The following is a 19,255-nucleotide window of genomic DNA, read 5'->3' as shown; positions in this document are numbered from 1 at the left end:
TATTATACAAAAACCGATATGATTATCCTTTTAGATTAAATTTTAATGATACTTCATAGCCCAAAATCAAAACCTAGTATAGTGTTATCAAACTGATTTGAAAAGACTTCTTGTATTACAAGGAATGCTAATTGATTTTCTTTTTGAAAAAAGAAAAATTCCATATTTCTATTGGTGATGAAGCACCAAAAGAATTTTCTGACAATATAATTAATTATCGTTAAAAAATCATTTTTGCATATTAAATTTTTAATATTTTAAAAAAATAAATACTGCCAAGAAAAATGTTTTATTTTTTTATATATATATATTTGAAGATAAATGTATAACATGAAACTAATATTATCTTGAATTTGTATTATAGAACCGTGCAGGTAATAAAAACTTAGAAACAATATTTGAATTAATAAATATCAATTTGTGAATTAAAAAAAAAAAATCTAGTTTTGATGTTCAAACAATAAAATAATAAATAGGAAAAGAAAAAATTAGTAGATGGGTATTAATCATGGTGTCATATTGGGAAGTAATGTTTGTAGTTGGGAATAGAATCAATTTTTTATTTTTAAAAAGGCCCAGATTGGCCCATTAACTTTCCATCCTTCCCATCTACGAAAGTTAATGATAATAATTATAATACGATATAATCATAAAAATAAAATAAAAAACTAAAAAAAAAAAAAAAGAAAAAAGAGAAAAAGAAAAAGAAAAAGAAAAAGAAGAGCAGACAGCAAAGCTAACACGGACGGGCTGTGACTTTGGTCAGTGTAGCCTGTAGGGACTAGATTTTCGACTACACAAACACAAACACTTCTCTTTTTATTTATTATTCATAATTCAAAAAAAAAGAAAAAAAAAAGGGAATGGTGGGGACATTAAATTTAGTTCGGAGTGCCACGTCAAGGGGGGGTGTATTCAGCTTTGAGTGTTTTCCTGTCTTTAAAAAATTTCCCCAAGTCAAAAACCGCTTTTCACACTCACCAACAGCGCGTTCGTGGTGTTTTTTTTTTTATTATTTTCTTTTTCTGACATCCAATTCTTATTAATTATTTATTATTATTTTTTTTGAACTTTTACTATTTCAAGTATTTTATTATCTAGACATTGAAATTTAAAAAAAAAAAATTGGAAATCATTTAAAAAAAAAGATAAATGACATGAACGCGCCAAGGAAGGAGCGTGGTGAAGAAGAGTCCGGAGAATAGAAGAAAGAGAATGATGGGATTTGAGAGGAAGTGGCCGGGCAGTGAAGAAGCGAGTGAGTGCCGGCCAAAATCAATGAAAGCTTTGAAAGCTGTGTGTGTGTGAGTGAGTCAGTGAGTGAGTGTGTGTGTGCGTGTGTGTGTGTGTGTGTTTGTGTGTTGTGTGTTTCTCTCTCCCTTTACTTTCTGCTCTCGGACCTTTGCAATTAATGCAACGACCTCCCTCTTCCTCTACATATTATTAATACTATTCAACTTCCTCTTTCTCTTTCTCACTCTCTGTTTTTTGCACTTCTTCTTCTTCATTCTGATCCCAAAAAGACTAGCCAAAACAGCTAAAGGTAAATTTTTTCTAGCTGGGTTATGTGAATTATTTCTTTATCTTTGATTTTTCAATTCATTTTCTTTGTTTTTCCGGGTTGGTTTTTGAGTGCATTTTCCTGTGCTTTACAGTTGGTATTAGTTGGTTAATTGATGAAGATCTGCATGAATTCCTTCTTCCTTTCTTCTTCTGTTGTTTTATTTTCTTAGATTTTTTGTTTTGGGTGACCGGAAAAAAAAAATAAAAAATTGGGGTGTATGAAGATCAAATAAAAGTTTTTTGATTTCCGTGTTTTTCTGCTGCTTTTTGATTCCAAAGACTGGAACTTTTTGCTCAACTTGATCAGAGTGTGGGAGGAAAATTTCCAGATTTCTGAGTTTTAAATGTTTGGGTTATGTCCTGCATTTTTCTCCGTCACCAATCAGGGCATGGGTAATTTTTATTTCTTTTATTTTATTTTTTTGGTTAACCAATAATTTGCTGGTTTTCTTGTACACTTTCTCAATGCCAAACACAGCATTACTGTTGTTTCTACCTTTTTTGTTTTTGTTTTTGTTTTTTCTTTCTTTTTTGGTTGGGTTTGTTTGCTTTCTTTTCTTTGTATAATAATTACGTAATATATGCTTGATTCTGTTTTTGACGAAAATCACGCCTTTCGCCTGTTTACTGCTTTTTCGTTTTTGCTTTATCTCTTCTCGATTTTCTCTCTAGTGGGAAAACAGAAGTCCGTAGTGATTTTCTTTTTCTTTTTTGGTTTTTTTTCTAATTTAAATTTCTTTTTTTTCCTCTTTTACTCCACCTCTTCAAAAAGTGTCTGCCTACCAAAATCTATGCTCTGTTTGGATGCTGAGAAAGCGGAGGAAAAACCAAGAGATATACAAAGTTTGAAATTGTAAGTCTTCTACTTATGCACTTAGCTAATGGATATTCCATTCAAGTCAAATGGGCATAGTTATTTGTTGAATCCAATGTCAGGAAGATCTTTACTTTTTTCCTTTTGGTCATGACGACCAAGTATAGAATTCAGGGCTTCTAAATTGACCTCCTGAATATGTTCTCGGATCTTTGGTTTGATCTCTTTTATTGAGTTTTAAAAGGGTTTTTTGGGTTTTTAAAAAGAATTACTTGGACATTAGTCTGATTTTGTTTTTGTTTGTCTCTAGCTAGTTCTGGTTGTAAACCGTATTTGATAATTTAAGATATGTTGGTGTGGTAGAGAGAGAGCTCTTCCTTATAGGATTTCAATCACCTTCGAGTGCATGTAGGGCTGTGTAGTTTCAGATTCCCTTTCCACTATTTTGTATTTTATTATTATTATTTTTGTAATTTTAATGTTAATACTTGAATAGGAATTTTATGAGAAATTGATTTCGATCTCAATATTTAATGTATAATTGATGGTTTTCCTAAGAAAATGAATGACATTGGGCATTTCATGGTTAATACCCCAATTTTTTAAAAAATAGGACAGCTTTCTTGTTTTTGGGATTTTTTTAATACCTTTATTGTATTAAAATAGGACAGCTTTCTTGTTTTTTGGTTTGTTCTTGGTTTATATGCATCGGACTGTTATGTTTTTCTGTCTTCATTGGCTTTATTTTTTTTTATACGTATTTTTATCGATTAAATTACACAAAATCTCACCCCATGATCTATCAATGCGAGTCTTGATGAGGTATAACTGATCGTGCCAGCCTTTTTAAGTATATTCTATTCGTTGTTCACATGGAAGACATTTTAATATATATATATATATATATATTTTTTTTTTCTTTTTAAAAAAAACATGCATCCATTTCTGGGTTCTGTGAAAATCATATATTAAACAATTGAATTAACTAATACCTTCTTGCTTTGTTCAGCTGGTTTCATTATCGAATCACGTAACCTCCGACGGATTGTATTTGACTAAGATTAAATGACCCCAGTTTTCTAAATTGAGTTGTAAAGTGGCTTATGCTTTGATGTGTGGGAATCTTTGATGTTTGGATAGTCTTTTACTCGGTTGACCATTCTAGCTATTTCAGACTTTCATGTGAGATCTATTTTGCAAAAGAAGGAATTTTGTCCTTTATTTACATTTGGATGTCTTCATTCTGGAGCTGAGCAAATGGGGGCTTGTGTCTCAACCAGTAGTAAGAGTACTTGTAGCAGCAGGAGCAATGGAGAGACGGTGTCCCCCTCATGCTTGGGGATTCGAGTTTGTGGGCAAAAGAGAACAAAGAGAACATTTTCTGATCACGTTACTACCCTCCAGCATTTGCCCTCCATACCCAACCGGATTTTCATGAATGGAAAGAGTAGAACTTCTTGTATATTCACACAGCAGGGTCGCAAGGGGATAAACCAAGATGCTATGGTTGTTTGGGAAGTAAGTTTGTTCTTCATACAGAATGCAATGTGAACGTGTTGGTGGGGTAATTTCTTATTTAGTACTTTTCCCTTTTACTTTGTGTGTAGGATTTCATGTCCGAGGATATGATGTTTTGTGGTGTATTTGATGGCCATGGTCCACATGGCCACCTTGTTGCACGCAAAGTGAGAGATGCCCTCCCAATGAAGCTTCTATCCTTCTTGCATTCGTATCAGTCACGGGGAATTGGATCTGGTAAAACCTGTTTCAAAGGGAATATGAAGAAATCAGATGGAGGAGATTGTGAGAAGGATTGCTCAGCCGAGGATAAATTAAATTCTATATGGAGAGAAGCTTTCCTGAAGTCGTATAAGGCCATGGACAAGGAGCTGAGGTCCCATCCTAATTTGGACTGCTTCTGCAGTGGTAGCACCGCTGTTACCATAGTCAAACAGGTATAGCTGGAACCATTGCCTCAGCTCTTCATACTTTTTCAATATTTAATTGCTTACCTTTACAGGGGTCAAATCTGTTCATGGGATATATTGGGGATTCTCGAGCAATCCTGGGATCCAAAGACAATAGTGATTCCATGGTAGCAATCCAGCTAACCGTTGATTTAAAGCCTGATCTGCCAAGTATGACAAATATTATAGATTTTTGACAATGTTTTGGCAGTGCTCATTTTATGCTACAACAGTTTGTTGATATGACATTTAATATCACAGGGGAAGCTGAAAGGATTAAACGGTGTAAGGGTCGAGTCTTCGCTTTGCAAGATGAGCCTGAAGTGCCTAGAGTGTGGCTGCCGTTTGATGATGCACCTGGATTAGCAATGGCTCGAGCCTTTGGTGATTTCTGTTTGAAGGAGTATGGAGTAATCTCAATACCTGAATTCTCACATCGGATACTTACAGAGAAAGATCAGTTCATTGTTCTTGCCTCAGACGGGGTAAAACTGGCATCTCTGAAATTCCTTCACTCATTCTTTTGTGTTTCTAAATTCCTATTACTATTATTGTTATTATTATTATTATTATTATGTTATATCTCCTACTGGTAAACTTCTTTTTGAAATGTCCATTTGTAAAATTCAAAGATAATTCGTCACTTTATCTCTGTCTTGTTTTTAAGTCTAGGCATTGCTGCTTTTCATTGTCTGTGGATTGTCCTATGGTCGGTCAAAGACATGATACTTGTTGGACATAAAACTCCATTTAACATGCTAATTTCTCCTAGGAGCCAACAGTTAAGTAATGCACATGTGGGGATTATAGCTTGACTTGATCTAATAATGATTTAGGTGGCAGAACTTATTGTTCCATTAAATTACAATATATTGCCAGTTTCATAGATGCCTTTTTCTGCTGAGTTTTAAGTGTCATATCCATTTGTTCTAGAGACTGGATTCTCATGCCTGAGAACTCCTGAATTGAAAATGAGAAATTTTGATGCTTTTAGTCTCTTCTCTCTTGTGTGGCTTAATTTGTTGATAACGAAATATTGGACCTGTTTAGATATAATTGATCATGTGGGTCATTAATGATTAGCTAAGTAAGCATGTCTGTAAAAGGCCACTGCTTACGTACAAAAACTGTTGATTTAATTATTTTTGTGATTACTTCGTAGGTGATATAATGATTGAGGATAAGGTCAAAAGCTGAAGAAATCACCATATTTCTAGCTTAGTCTAATGCATGCATTGTTCTGGGTTGTATCAGTGTTCAGTAGAGGTGTTAGGATTGAAAAATACACATGCAACAAACATGCATGCATGTGGACATGTGCAATCACACTTGTATGCAATATGCAGTATCACAATCTTCCAACACTAAAAGTGCTCTGGTCCTTTGGTTTTGCACTTTGCAAAAGCAATTTTAAGTGAATTTAAATGTACCAATAACATTTTCCATATTTTAAGGTTCCGTGTACATCAATGGGGCAGAGAACCTTGTTTGAATTACCAAAAGAAATAAAACTCAAGGTCAGGAATTTATAGCAATTTAGAAGAGAAATATTATTCTGAAATATGAGTATTATATAAGTTTGAATAATTTATGGAAACTTTAACAAGTGTTATGGTTCTTATTAAGGGGTTAACTGTTATTTGGGATTGTAAAAGGACAAGCTAAAATTATTTCAATCATTGATCTGCTTGGAACCTCTTTGTTGATATTTTCGATCTACGTGAAGTCGGTATTTGGAAGGGCATATATCAATGTTTGAAACCTGCAGAAGCAATCACAGGGTTGTACATTATTGATTCATCGTACCCATCTATCTTGCACTCATGTTTGAGCAAAATAGATGCCATCAATTTATTCCAGTCATTGAATCTTGTGAAGATGCTGTTTCTTTAGTTTTGTCCTTGAAAGTGACCTTACCTCAATACCGTAAGCCAATGCTTACTCTCCCATATAAATGCAGTTGCTCTTGAACAATTGCCACTGTTGTTGACATTGTTATTTATTGCAAAAGCATTTTTGTTGATTTTTTTTCATGATATTAATTTCTCACTCATGGAGGGTATTCCATAGAAGTTTTCGGTTTTTATTTTCTTTTATTGTATTACAACTCCATTTTTACAGGTCTGGGATGTCTTGAGCAATGAAGAGGTGGTTGACATAGTATCCTCAGCCCCCACTCGGTCTTCAGCTGCAAGGATTTTGGTGGACTCAGCGGCACGTGAATGGAAACTGAAGTACCCAACATCAAAGATGGATGATTGTGCTGTGGTTTGTGTATTTTTGGATGGGAAAATGGACTCTGAATCTGATTATGATGAACAAGGTTTCTCTTCAGCAACCCTTCAGAGCAATCATTCTGGTAATGCAATTGAATCGGATGATGGGCAGAAATCAGAACCATCTCTGCAGAGGAATTTTACTGTAAGATCATCAGAAGACAGCGATAGTTATGGGCGGCTACCATTTGACGTTGAAGGGAATGGAGAAGCAATGGCAACGGAAGATCAGAATTGGTCAGGTTTGGAAGGCGTTACGCGAGTGAACTCTCTTGTTCAACTTCCAAGATTTTCCGAGGAAAGGCCAAACACTTAAATAATCGTCAATGTACAAATGAAATGCATGCAGTTGGCTTTGTTGTAATATGCTTTCCTTTGAACCTCACCGAATCCAACAGGAAGAAAATCTTTCTGGGTGATTGGCATTAAGTCAAAGGTTTGCTCTGGTAACGTGAGCCCAAAAAATCAATTTGTTTTTTCTATTGCAGACTTGGTGGGAACAGTTTCCCACTATATTTCTGTCTATAAGTTTTTTTTTTTACTTTCTATGTAGATTCTGAATCTGGTTGCAAGTTAGCGTCACGGTTTTCACAATGATTGAGATTTAACACCAGAAACAAGCAGAAAATTTTGAGATCTCACACCCTTATGAAATCTTAGCCCAAAATAAATAACTTGAATGAGTTGGTTGGCAGAAGAAAAGAATTGTTATAGCCATATTGTGCGACAGATGGTATATAAGCTTGGAATGGAGAAAATTTTGGGTTTTTATGACATGGACTACCAAAATAAAATGATGGGGGTTGATTATTAGAAACTACTACATCCAGTTTCCTGCTAGAAAGTAGGCAAAATTAAAAGCTGGGAGTACCAGGCCTCAATGGAAACTAAATAATTCTAGGCATAAACCTGTTTTACTTGGCAACAAATAGAATTGTCTTCGTTTGCAAATGAACATACATGTGACCATCAAAGCCATGTCATTGTCATATATGTAACTTCTAATAATCAGGTGCAAGTTAAAGCGACTAAATTATAGCTTGTGCAATGTTAAGATAAAAAAAAATTAAAATAAAAAAAATTAAAAAAAATAAAAATAAAAATTGCTTTATTTATTTTTTATTTTTTATTACTATTTGGAGAGAAATGATTTTCATCACCATCAGATTTAAACTTCGAATATGAAGATGTCTTGTAAAAAAAAAAAAAAAAAAAAAAAAAAGAGAAAAAAATCTACTTTTCAGACATTGGAAATTCATACTTTCAGAAAAAAAAAAAAAAAAAAAACTATAGAAAGGAATTTGGAGGCACATAATAAAATCAATCAGCCAAGTGGTACAAGTTAATTAAATAGCCGTTGGAGCAGCTGGTTCAGAAAGTTTAAAAAAAAAGAAAAAGGAAAGGGTTTGAAGTAGTAGGTGACAAAAATAAAAGCCAAAGCCTCTAACCCTCATGCAACCATGAAAACACCACACAGTACTCACACTGGTCTTTGTCTGTCGCCTTCCATGCATGAATTCCTGTAAATTTTATCTCAAGGCCACCAAAGAGATAAACATCCCACTCACTTAACTCACCGCCAAAACTCCACCCAACTCCCTGAATTCCCCTGCTCTATAAAAAATCACACTCCTCTGCTACTTTCCCTTCTCATCATATCATCAATCACCAACTCTCTCTTTAATCTCTTCAATTCAACACAAAAATGGCCCTCAAAACCGTTCCTTCTCTCCTTTCTCTCTTCGCCATCCTTCTCGCCATAACCACCGAAACAGCCATAGCGGGACGAAATGTCCCCAACCATGACTCGAAGAAAGAGGAGGTGAAACATCCAGATTGGCTGTTTGACCACCACGATGGAAGCTTTCTCATTCCAGGCATTGGGCGTGTAATGGTGCCACCGGTCTTTGGCGGCGGCTCTAGTCCTCACACTCCATATACGGGCAACATAGGTGGTGGATCGGGAGCGGGAGCGCGACATACTTATGTGCCTGGTGCAGATGACACATTCGTCCCTAACCCTGGTTTTGAGGTCCCCATTCCTGGCAGTGGTCGCGGTGCTCCTAATTCTGCACGTCCTTGAGTTCAATTAATTTGTGTTAAAAATTCTAGTAGTGGTTGGGTTAAGTTAGGTACCTTGTGGAATAAGTAACAAAGCTATATTTATCTTTGGGAAACTGGCAAAGCTTAATTCAGTGTGCGTTTTAGATATATTAGACATATATATATATATATATATATATATAGAGAGAGAGAGAGAGAGAGGTTACCGTAGCCTCTCCTATATATATATATATATATATATATATATTATATTATATAATATACGTGGGTTTATGTAGCGGATTCATAATATTATGCTGCTTTTCTCTTAAGAAATAAAATGGTGTTTCCTTTTTATTCTGTTATGTTGTTTAATGATGTATTTATATGCAAATTTTCCCTCAAACTAATTGTTATAAGCAAAATCAGAATTTGTCACATAAAAATATTTTATTGTTACGAAAATGACATTAAAGTTCGTAATTTGAAAGTTTTTGGATATAGAAATATATATAGCTACAATATAAGAAATTTATCATAGATTAAAAATTTGGTTATAGAACTCTTATGTATAGTGACAATATATGGTGGCCATTGGTAGAATTTTGTCCTAGTGACGTAAATATTTTATATACAAGTTTCATATAAATATTATAATACATTTTTTTTTTAATTATATACTATGTAACTTGTGAAGCCTAATTCACTTTAGTATGCCTGTAGTAATACAACATTGAATAATCAAATTATATATGTTCTCATATTTAGTTAGGTGTTGATTTTTGGACCATAATCAAATTTACAAATCAAAAGAGAAAGAAAAAAAGGAAGAGAAATAGATGATTCTATCATTATTATATTCCATCAACTATTTATGGATTTGGAAAAATTACTTGTATCATTATTATTTTATGGATTTAGAAAAAATAAATGGTTGTATACTATTATTATATCCAATCAATATTTATGGATTTTGGACATAAGAAGAAAGCCTTTGAACCATTATAAGGTTTGAGATTTATTATTTGAATTTTGATAAATTTCGATATTATAATACAATATTATATGTTATTGTCTTGAATGATTTCATACTGTGTAATATCGCATAACATTGTCTGATATTTATGATACTAACATGAGATTTTTTTTATAAAAAAATTGTATAAAAATGTCGTTGTCGTAACTAATAAAAAACATATATATATATATATATATTAAAGAAATTACAATCTATATGTTTTGCGTTGGCAACCAAAACGTTAGGATAATATTGCATTTTGGTGATGCAAAAATGTAAATTGACATTTGACACTATCAATGACATTAATGGTTGTAGTTGGGAGACCGCCAATTCTGAAATACATTTTCTCACATCTTAGCCTTTTTTTATTTATTTCAAAATAATAATAATAATAAATAAATAAATAATAAAATTTTACTATTTGAGAAATGTGCGTTGTCTTATTCTGATTTTGCGTTAATAAAATTTTTTGTGCAAAAGAGGGGGAAAAAGAAAATGCAACTTCTTATTAAATATCATTAGTCATCGCTAGTCATGACTAATGAGATTTCCGTTTTAGGCTAATATTAAGTATTCAGTAAAAATAATATTTTATTTTCTTATATTCAAAGATAAGTCAAAGAAAAAAAATATCTATTCATGTAATTGAAAACCGATTTTTCCTATTTCATTTTTAACTGGATCAAATTCTCCCCCTTGTTATATATAAATTATTTTCAAAACCTAAACCAAAACTATTTTCTTAATTTACAAATTATCCTAAAAGTAGTTCTATAATGATAGACCAGGACCAGCTTAAACCAAGTTGGCCAATCAATTAAACAAATGGACTCGATCGGCGACAAGATCAAGCAGCCTTCACTTTTAGAACCAAACATAGGAATTGAAAATACAAATCTGTCAAATTCCTTAACCCTAAAATGGAAAAAGAAATGAACCAATTAATTGGCTTTCTTAAATTTGACGATTTGATGTTTCATTTGTCTATCAACTTTTCAGGGAGTGATCAAGCCAATTTCAAAAACTATAATCATAGCAACTAATAATAACAAGACATTAATTTAATGCATGGTTTAGGTGTAACATCAAAGAAGACAATAACTACACAAGCTTTTAGAAGTTATATGACCTATCAATGTCTAAGAAAACATATAAACCCATCAATTAATGACAAAATACGAATGATAATTAAGCAACATCTTCAAAGTTCCCAAAAAAAAAAAAAAAAAAAACAGAGTCAACACCTGTGATTGAGAAACAATTTGACTACTTAATTATGTTACACAACTAAAGACCAAGACATCATTCCTAGTGCGGTGTTAATCTAAATTTTACGGTAAACAAATGCTGCATCCTTCTTGTTAAACTTTATAAAAAACATAGTAAATCACGTTCTATTCCAATTAAAGTATAAATGCTATACAAATATACATTAACCATGTGGGAAAACCATCTCTAATAGCAAAAATAATATAATGATACTTAATTTGAATATTCAATAATAAAAGATATCTCTGCACAAGATTACTTCCATCAACGCAGAATTACGTTCATTGCCAAATATTGTCAGACAGTATTTCTTAGAGAGGTAAATTGTTCTCAGCTAAAGCAATTTTTCTTATCGATAAGGAAAACCGATGAAAAAACAACAGGAACAATAAAATCAAAGCAAATGATTGAATTAAAGTTAAATGATGATATGGATCTCAAATATTCTAATTCACAAACTCTGAACTAGATTATTCCCATCAAATCACACTCAAAGAAAGAGCGATGCAAGAGATAAGGTAAAAGTAATATGATTTCTTCAAAATCAAGAAAGGAAAAAAGATCAAAAAATCTGAATGAGCCAACAACCACAAATGTTACCTTTAAGCTTGGACTTGAATTTACCTAGCATATAAATAATACTCTGTTTACATATAGGTAAAATAAAATTAGTATTTTTTTATTTTATTTTATTTTATTTTTTTGTTGGTGGGTTTGGGCTGGTGGCAATGTGGGGCAAAGTGTTATTAACCCTAAAAATAATGATAATGATATGAACGAAACTATTTTTATGATTAGTTGTCCTTATTGGTTTAGACATCACTCACAAATCATAATGTCTACATAATGTGACCCACCATGCAGTTGTCACAATATATTTATTAAAATAAATTTAGCAGGATGTAACATTGGATACTTAAATGATGATGGAAGCTTTTTAAGCATAAACAACAAAGCTCTTAGAAAACAAAAAATAACTGGTAAAAGGCTTACAGAAAACCCTAATACTTGAAAAAGGAAAAAGTTCATATTATGCCCGTTCACATAACATGAATTTGGAAATCTGCCCCTGGACCAGTTGGCCGCTTAACGGCAGCAACATCAGATCAATCTAGACCTTCTTAAGGACTGTTAAGAAGGAACCAGCACCACAAGATCATTCGTTCTTAAGATGGGTTACATCTAAGACTAGAGAGCAACTTGGTTTACAGACATAATTGTTTGAAAGTATTAATGGAAACAGATCGGCAACATGAACTTGCTGCATAGTTAGGTCTACAATAAGTGAATCTAATAAAAGACCACCAACCACAAATTGCTCACAACAAACAAACCATGTATTTGTGTAAATGAGGGGAAAAGACTACTCGATAGAACGAAATTCATTGTTTAAGGAGGTGAGATTGCATTGGAACCATACAAGCCATACTTTGAGTACAGTTACCTTAATGGATTGTCTCATCTGAAAAATGCCATTTCTCCAATCAATCGAGGACCGAAGTATCCCTTTCACAATTTAGTGATCTCCCAAATTTCTAGGAATCAATACCCAACACCAAGATCAGTCAAGATATCTACAATTACATAAATAACCAGCATAAGGCCAAATTTTACCATGCTTCAAGGCACTATAAGTACCTAATAACTATTCCAACCACAGAGTCAAACGTTTAAATTTTTCATGCTCTCAGCTCTCTCTATCTCTCATGCCACATGGACAAAAAATGAACAAATCTAACATACAAATGCAATAGAATACTTGTTAATTTATGATCTAATTTCAGTAGTCTTAACGAACAAAATGATAATACACATAGAAATTTCATCTTGTACAAAAATATTTGAGATTTATAAAACAGACTATCAAATACAAAGCCCTCCAAACTCTCAAAAACGGATTTTACAATCATTGTGCTCAATAAATCCTCAAAAAACTGTCCTAAGATTAATTTATAATTAAGACATCTTACTCCAACTGAATCAAAAAAATTTCCGCCTTAAAACAAAAAAAAAAAAAAAAAAAAAGGGAAAGAACGAAGAAAAAATGGGAATTGAAGCAGGACCTGAATTCGAAGAAATGGGTATCTTGGTATTGGTGAAAACTTCAGAAACCGATCATCTTGAAGAGGATAGCAAAGAGGAAGCCAAAAAATATAAAGAGGAAAAGGTAATCCACGAAGACGAAGAACTTGGTGGATCTCTGCATCTTCTTTTTCTGATTCTGATTCTTGGCGTTGTTGGACTGTTCATCCAGTTCTTTAAGTTTCGCCATTATCTGTTGCGACCCAACCGTAGCTCCTACAGATGAGATCTTGCTGATAGCTGAATCAAGTGCTACAGATCGATCAGGTCTCTTTTTCGTACCAATTTGGCTGTTCTCTATGTTAATATTATTTAATTTTTTAAAAAAAATTTTTTTGCCCTAATTTTTTTTAATAATACCATTGCAAATTGCAATGCAAAGTTGTACCCCTTTTCAATACAAAATGTTGTTTATAAAATCCAAAAAATATATATTTTTTAAAATCATTTTATTTTGCGTTATTCTTATTTTATTTAACTTTTTTTTTTTTTTTTAATGCTACTTCCCATCCCCAGTTGTAAAGGTTGTTAGATTTAAATTTATTTCGTTTATATTCATAAAATTATTTAAACGATTGCAGATGCTAAATAAAACCAATCAAATAGATTTTCTGTCTCATTATTTTCATATTTTAATTTCCATCTCCAATAAAAACTTTTCTTTTCTTTTTTCTCTCTTTTTTTTTTTTTAAAAAAATTGATAATTATTATTTTTATATAAAGTATCATTTAACTTTTATTATTATTATTTTTTTTAATAATGGGCATGTGCATACAGACGCCTATACGCGCTTCAATTTGAATGGGACTCACGCGTACCACAGAAGCACCATGCTAGATCCAATATTAAGCTGCAGCTCATCTGTCAAATTTTACACTCACCCTGAATCCAATATAGCTTCTTCAAGTGTGAAACAACATAGAAAATTACAATACCTTTTGTGTGTGAGTCCATATAATGAAATTGTTTGTATATGTTGGATACATGGACAGCATGATTTGATACAACAGATTTGCCTACTCCCTCCCTTCAACCCCAACCAAAATATTTAGTACATTAAAATAATAATAATAATAATAATGAAAAAAAAAAAGATGAAAGTTTTTGTTTTCTGTATAACCTATATTCATTACAACTCCTTACCTCCCCAAAAGAAACATGCATAACCAGCAAGCAAGCAGATCTCTAATAATGTGAAGTCATTTCTTCTGTATTCTCCCCAGATAAATTGTTCAACTTTAAATCACTATGAGAATGATATAGCCATCGTTCTCTTGCACCAGAAAATTGTCTCTTGGTTTGCCGTAAACAAATTAAATCAATCCTGCCAACAAAAAATTGAATCACACATTTTTATCTTTTTTAGAGAAAGAGGAGAGCAACAGAGGGGAGGGAAGGGGGAGGGGGAGGGGGGGGGGGGGGGGGGGGGGGGGAGGGGAGGAGAGGGGGGGATGGGGATCCTATATTGATAGCTCTGCCGCAGGTTTCCCTACTCCTTCATCAGTTGGTTTACATTTAATGGAAATGTCAAAAAAAGTTTCATTGTGAAGTAATGGATCACCACATGTGTTCTGTATCATACCTTAGAAGAATTGCTTGATGAAGAAGAAGAGTTTGCTCCAGATGATGCCTCTGATATTCGTGACTCAGATTTTTCATTTGATAACCTAGGAAAGACAAAATTATTAACTTTTAGATATAGATCCTTAGCATAGAGATGATGTTGCCAAACTAAAGGCACAAAATGACAGAAATTACCAGGTGAACATACTGATGATGTAATGACAACATGGAAAATCGAATAATACAAACTGAACAAAACGATGAATTGACATTCTATATTTCATTTTATGCATTGCAACAGCAAGAAATAATGATCTATGCACCATCTACTTGCAGCACAGAGAACACATTCTCAAAACTAGAGATGGAATGGAAACCAAGTTGACATACTAGCAAAAATATGAATATGAGGTTGAAATAGAGATGCATGGTGCACCGATAGATCCCTAATACAAGCATAAAATCAAATACATAAAAGTCTAAAGCTTGACCCACAAAATGCATTATTTTTAATAACCGGCTAATGTACCAATGAAAGATTGTAGGTTCCTTAGCTACTATCACTAAGAATTCACAATTATATAAGGTAGTAACATTGTGAAGCAAAATGGGAAAAAATTTGATTGCTTTACCATCACAAAAGTTCTCAGCATATAAAAACAATTGATAACGGATGCTTACGTTGAGAGTATGGTTACCCAGATCAGCTCCACACAATCCACCCAAAGAAGCCTTTGTTCGACAGGGATCACACCATAGGTAATCAGATGAGCAAATGGCCAAAGTTTCCACCCTGCCTGTCAAGCCAAGCAACAAGAATGACCAATGGTTACCATAAGAGATAAATAGACGATAACATATAAAATGAACCTGGAAGTTACTCAAAGAACTACTATTAGAGATAAGTTACTGAAAAACTATTTGTTATCCTTCTGACAAATTCCAATCACATTAAAAAGTCCCCAAGAAGGACCTCATTACAAGGCTAAATTTCATACTAATTTTAAAGCATAAAGGAAACTTAACAATTATCCTGGCGTAATCTAACAAAGTGCTTGACCAAAGTACAAACTCGAAATATTCAACATGCATGTTTATCTTCTTAAAACACTTACCAAATGGCAAAAGACCACCAAGATTTTCAAGTACCCCGTTAAGCTATGCTGGTAGAACAATGAATTGTTACTAATTTAGTTCTTTGCAATTTGGTCATATTCCATACCAATTTTCTTCTTTTTCTTCTTCTTTTAATCTTTTAATTTTTTTATTTTTTTTTATTTTTTTTATTTTATATGAAGTAAATCTTATTTCGATGTACAACTATTATTCTAGCAGAAAATATGAATAAAAGAAAAACGTAGTTATCATGTGAATAGGTTCTAACCAAGAAGCAACAAGAATGATGGAGATGGTAAGAAGAAGTAGAAGAGTTTCTTACGGTCAGCATGGGCCAAAAAGTTGCCTTCAGTTCACTTGAAATATTGTCTATGGATTCAAAACGCAAGAGCCCCAAAACCACAAAGTATATGCTGTTCCAAACTGCAGCCCATACCGTTTGGTCAAACACAACTTTGGCCGGTACCACCCACCAATCGTCAAAAGGGAACAGATCCTGGCCATGAAAAGTAAACAATTTCAGCTGGCCATAGGAAACCAACAAACAGACCACACAGACAAGAAAACGTGGAAACTACCACCACCTCACAAAATTGGTAGTAATAGTGAGAAAGTGATCCATGGAGCGTAAACCCCACAACGCCTGATCTGAACATACGTCTTCTGTCAAATTCAAAAAGTGGTTTTCCTCCATAACACTGCACAAACCAAAGGGAATACAAGTTAGCAAATAAGCAAAAGAAGAAGATAAACCAGCAAACATGTTTATTATAAGGATTAAGAGCTTAAGCTAATTGCATCTATAATATAATCACTGACTTGGGCAATCCAATCTCCTAGAGCATAGACAACTCCGCTTATCATCATTTTAGCTAAAACAGGATTTGCTTTGAGAGCTTGTTCATAGGCAATCCAATTGTGCTCAGGTGCATACTTCAGTATCTCATACAAGGTCCATCCCTGCAAAATAATTAAAAAATGAGCTCTGGTGCGCAAAATTACTTCTTTTTTAGACCAGTTCGTCGGGTTCGTTATTAAGTATGGTTCCTCTAATATAATTGATTACCCACGATAATTAAGCATGTGAAAATTACAATTAAGCTATAAATCAATATAAAAAAAAAAGGTTGAAAAAAATCCCTCAAAACTTGAACAAAAAATAAAGATAATTACTTAAAGATAGTACACCAGACGGCACAAATGATTAGCAAAATTTTACAAAATTATCAAATATCCCAATCAAATTTTCTGAATTCCCCACATACCCATAAATAAGCCGAATTGAATATATTTAACTGAGATCACTCACATGCCAATAATCATGGTCAATGGTAAGCAACTTTGTGACAGCAAAAGTCCCGAATCCCAGAACAATTGCAGCGTTTATAGCTCTGCTGGTGAACCTTTCAAAATCATCACCCTCCCCTTTCTCTGAAAAAGACGAAGAAGAAGAAGAAGGAGCTAAAGATGAAGAAAAATCGTTATACTCTTCGGAGCCATCATCCAATAAGCGGCTCTCTTGCTCCTTTGATTGGTTTTCCTTCAAAGGAACCACCTTTCGATCCTCTGCGACCGACCCAACAACCAAGTTTCTTCTTTTTCTGGTGGAGAAGCTCAAATTATTCCACCGATTGGATTTGGTGAAGAGGGCCGGAGAGAAGTTGGGTTTGTGGAATTTTACGAAGGAACTGGGGAATGGAGGGGCTCTACAAGTGGTGGTGGAGCTGAGAGCAGCCATTGCGACGAGTATGATCAAGTTCTGGAAAGTGGGATTGGGATTGAACTCTTTGAATTCTGAATATATAAGTCCCTCCCTTTTTCTCACCGCATCTACAGTGAGAATTTTTTTTTCACTCTCTCTCACCAAGCAATGATGGAGATGGACCAAATTCGTGACACCGTAGGAGCTCCACGTCTATATTACCAAAATCTCAAATAATAGTTTATATTTTTGTCTTCGTCCTTATAAACTTGTAATCCACTTCAACTTTTTTTTTTTTTTTTTTAATTTTAAAGATAGACAACAATTGGTTTGATTTACTATATATTTTTGAAGCTCCTAGATAATTCTCGATAATATTTTATTCAAATAACATTGCACACCATTTTTAATTAATCAATAAAAAATAATAATAATAATAATAAAAGCTTTAGAGTTATTAGCCTGTGATTAATAACCACTCAAATTTAAACATTTGTCTCCGTATGAACCAGTGTAGTATAATTGTATAATTATTGATCTCATACCATATTTATTTTTGTTTTATTTTTAATTCAAATTCTATAATGTTAACTAAAAATTGACCTTTCGTAGCACAGACTAAAATATTCATGACTAGTCCTACTTAACCCACCAATACTAGACAAGTGCTTCACCATTTCTTGTTCAGGAATTCTGTAAGCTGGTTTCACAATGTAAGTGTAACTAGCTCCCGAGTCTATTATAGTTCCATCAGTAGATAATACTTTTCCAAAATAGTAAGGTGGGATGTTCAAACGTGATTAAGGTCTAGCAAAGTCACATAGTAGTAAGCAAATCTTTCACCGCTTGGAATCAATTCCGTGGTATTTAAGCCAGGTGTTTGTGGTATGTCTGAACCAAACCGAAGATATGTGTTTTGGCTATGATTTCTATTCATGGTTTGCAGGCAATACGAGAACCTGTTGTTGGACCTAGAACCTGATTGTGTGACAAGGGAACGTTGTGACCAACCCAAAGCCATAAGCCCTGCAATGTTTCCTTCATCACCATAATCAATTGCCTGATCAAAACCGCAACCAAATACTATGTTGGGAACAACCTCTTTTATCTGTGTTGATGAATTAGAATCGAACCTGAAGGTTTTTGTTGCTAGATAGCCTCTGGTTGAGGAATTGTCAGCATAATCACGATGGTAGGAGCAGAAATTCCCAATGCATTCTTGAGGAAAGCATAGAGGGTGACGTTTGCAAAGGAGTTTTCGGTAGGAAGTGGATTGTTTATCAGGAAAGACTGGTTCTTTCTGATAAAAAGAGTGGTGTCCTGGATCTTTACAACCTTCACACTGAATCCATATAAGAGCACTACCGGTATCCATGAGTAGAAAGTAAGAGAAAGATGAATTGGAACCTGACGTGAATGTGCCTATGCCTACTTGAGCCATGAATAAAGCGCTTTGCTGATAATCAATTTTTGCACTCACAGCATCAGCCTTGAAGAGTGGTCTGCCATGAAAATCATGAGCAATACTTCGTATGTGCTTGACACGAGCTCTAAATTGGAGAATTAGTTTTTCTATTCTTTGTGCTCTTGTGAGGTTGGGGTTGTAGAGGGGTGACTCGGGGGAATCCCTGTGAATGAGTTTAATGGTCAAGCCGTCTGGTTTACCATTGCCAATGCTTGGTAGAAAGAAGGTTATTAAAAGAATTAGGAAAGATAGAAATAATATTGAATTGGCCATGGCATATCCTAATGTGTTTTTGGACAAGATTGTATATTTATTTTTGAGTTTTGAGATTATTTTTATAGTGTAAGATATGTGTTAATTGATCATGAAAAGC

General features: G+C 33.6%; 4 protein-coding genes across 9 annotated transcripts; 2 read left to right on the top strand and 2 right to left on the bottom strand.

The window, feature by feature from the left end:
* The first annotated feature begins 1,167 nt into the window (after positions 1–1,167).
* Positions 1,168–7,214, top strand: LOC107416642 (probable protein phosphatase 2C 52). Of its 6 annotated transcripts, none has more exons than XM_060816521.1 (7): positions 1,168–1,543; positions 2,336–2,416; positions 3,552–3,895; positions 3,985–4,332; positions 4,398–4,515; positions 4,606–4,829; positions 6,466–7,214. In XM_060816521.1, the coding sequence occupies exons 3-7, from the start codon at positions 3,635–3,637 to the stop codon at positions 6,934–6,936; spliced, it is 1,422 nt and encodes a 473-aa protein (XP_060672504.1). In that variant the 5' UTR covers positions 1,168–1,543; positions 2,336–2,416; positions 3,552–3,634; the 3' UTR covers positions 6,937–7,214. The 6 variants fall into 6 exon arrangements, with proteins under 6 accessions (XP_060672504.1, XP_060672503.1, XP_024928393.1 ...); XM_060816520.1 differs by having other exon boundaries at positions 3,543–3,895; XM_025072623.3 differs by having other exon boundaries at positions 1,169–1,543; positions 3,387–3,895.
* Positions 7,215–8,090: 876 nt separating this feature from the next.
* On the top strand, positions 8,091–9,023 carry LOC107416635 (putative cell wall protein). Its single transcript, XM_016025154.4, has one exon. It carries the CDS (start codon positions 8,326–8,328, stop codon positions 8,701–8,703), a length of 378 nt encoding a protein of 125 aa, XP_015880640.3. The 5' UTR covers positions 8,091–8,325; the 3' UTR covers positions 8,704–9,023.
* A 4,934-nt stretch (positions 9,024–13,957) lies between these two features.
* On the bottom strand, positions 13,958–17,637 carry LOC112491372 (uncharacterized). Its single transcript, XM_025072934.3, has 7 exons — positions 17,025–17,637; positions 16,535–16,675; positions 16,300–16,413; positions 16,038–16,211; positions 15,281–15,396; positions 14,619–14,703; positions 13,958–14,360 (listed from the first exon to the last, which is right to left on the bottom strand). Exons 1-7 carry the CDS (start codon positions 17,451–17,453, stop codon positions 14,355–14,357), a joined length of 1,065 nt encoding a protein of 354 aa, XP_024928702.3. The 5' UTR covers positions 17,454–17,637; the 3' UTR covers positions 13,958–14,354.
* Positions 17,638–18,207: 570 nt separating this feature from the next.
* Positions 18,208–19,155, bottom strand: LOC125422002 (aspartic proteinase CDR1-like). The gene has a single exon (XM_048472420.2). The coding sequence runs from the start codon at positions 19,153–19,155 to the stop codon at positions 18,208–18,210; it is 948 nt and encodes a 315-aa protein (XP_048328377.2).
* Between the last annotated feature and the right edge of the window lie 100 nt (positions 19,156–19,255).

Source organism: Ziziphus jujuba, chromosome 4 (assembly GCF_031755915.1).
Source record: "Ziziphus jujuba cultivar Dongzao chromosome 4, ASM3175591v1".
In the NCBI taxonomy this organism is placed as follows: domain Eukaryota; kingdom Viridiplantae; phylum Streptophyta; class Magnoliopsida; order Rosales; family Rhamnaceae; genus Ziziphus; species Ziziphus jujuba.
This window is presented reverse-complemented; position numbering and strand designations above follow the sequence as displayed.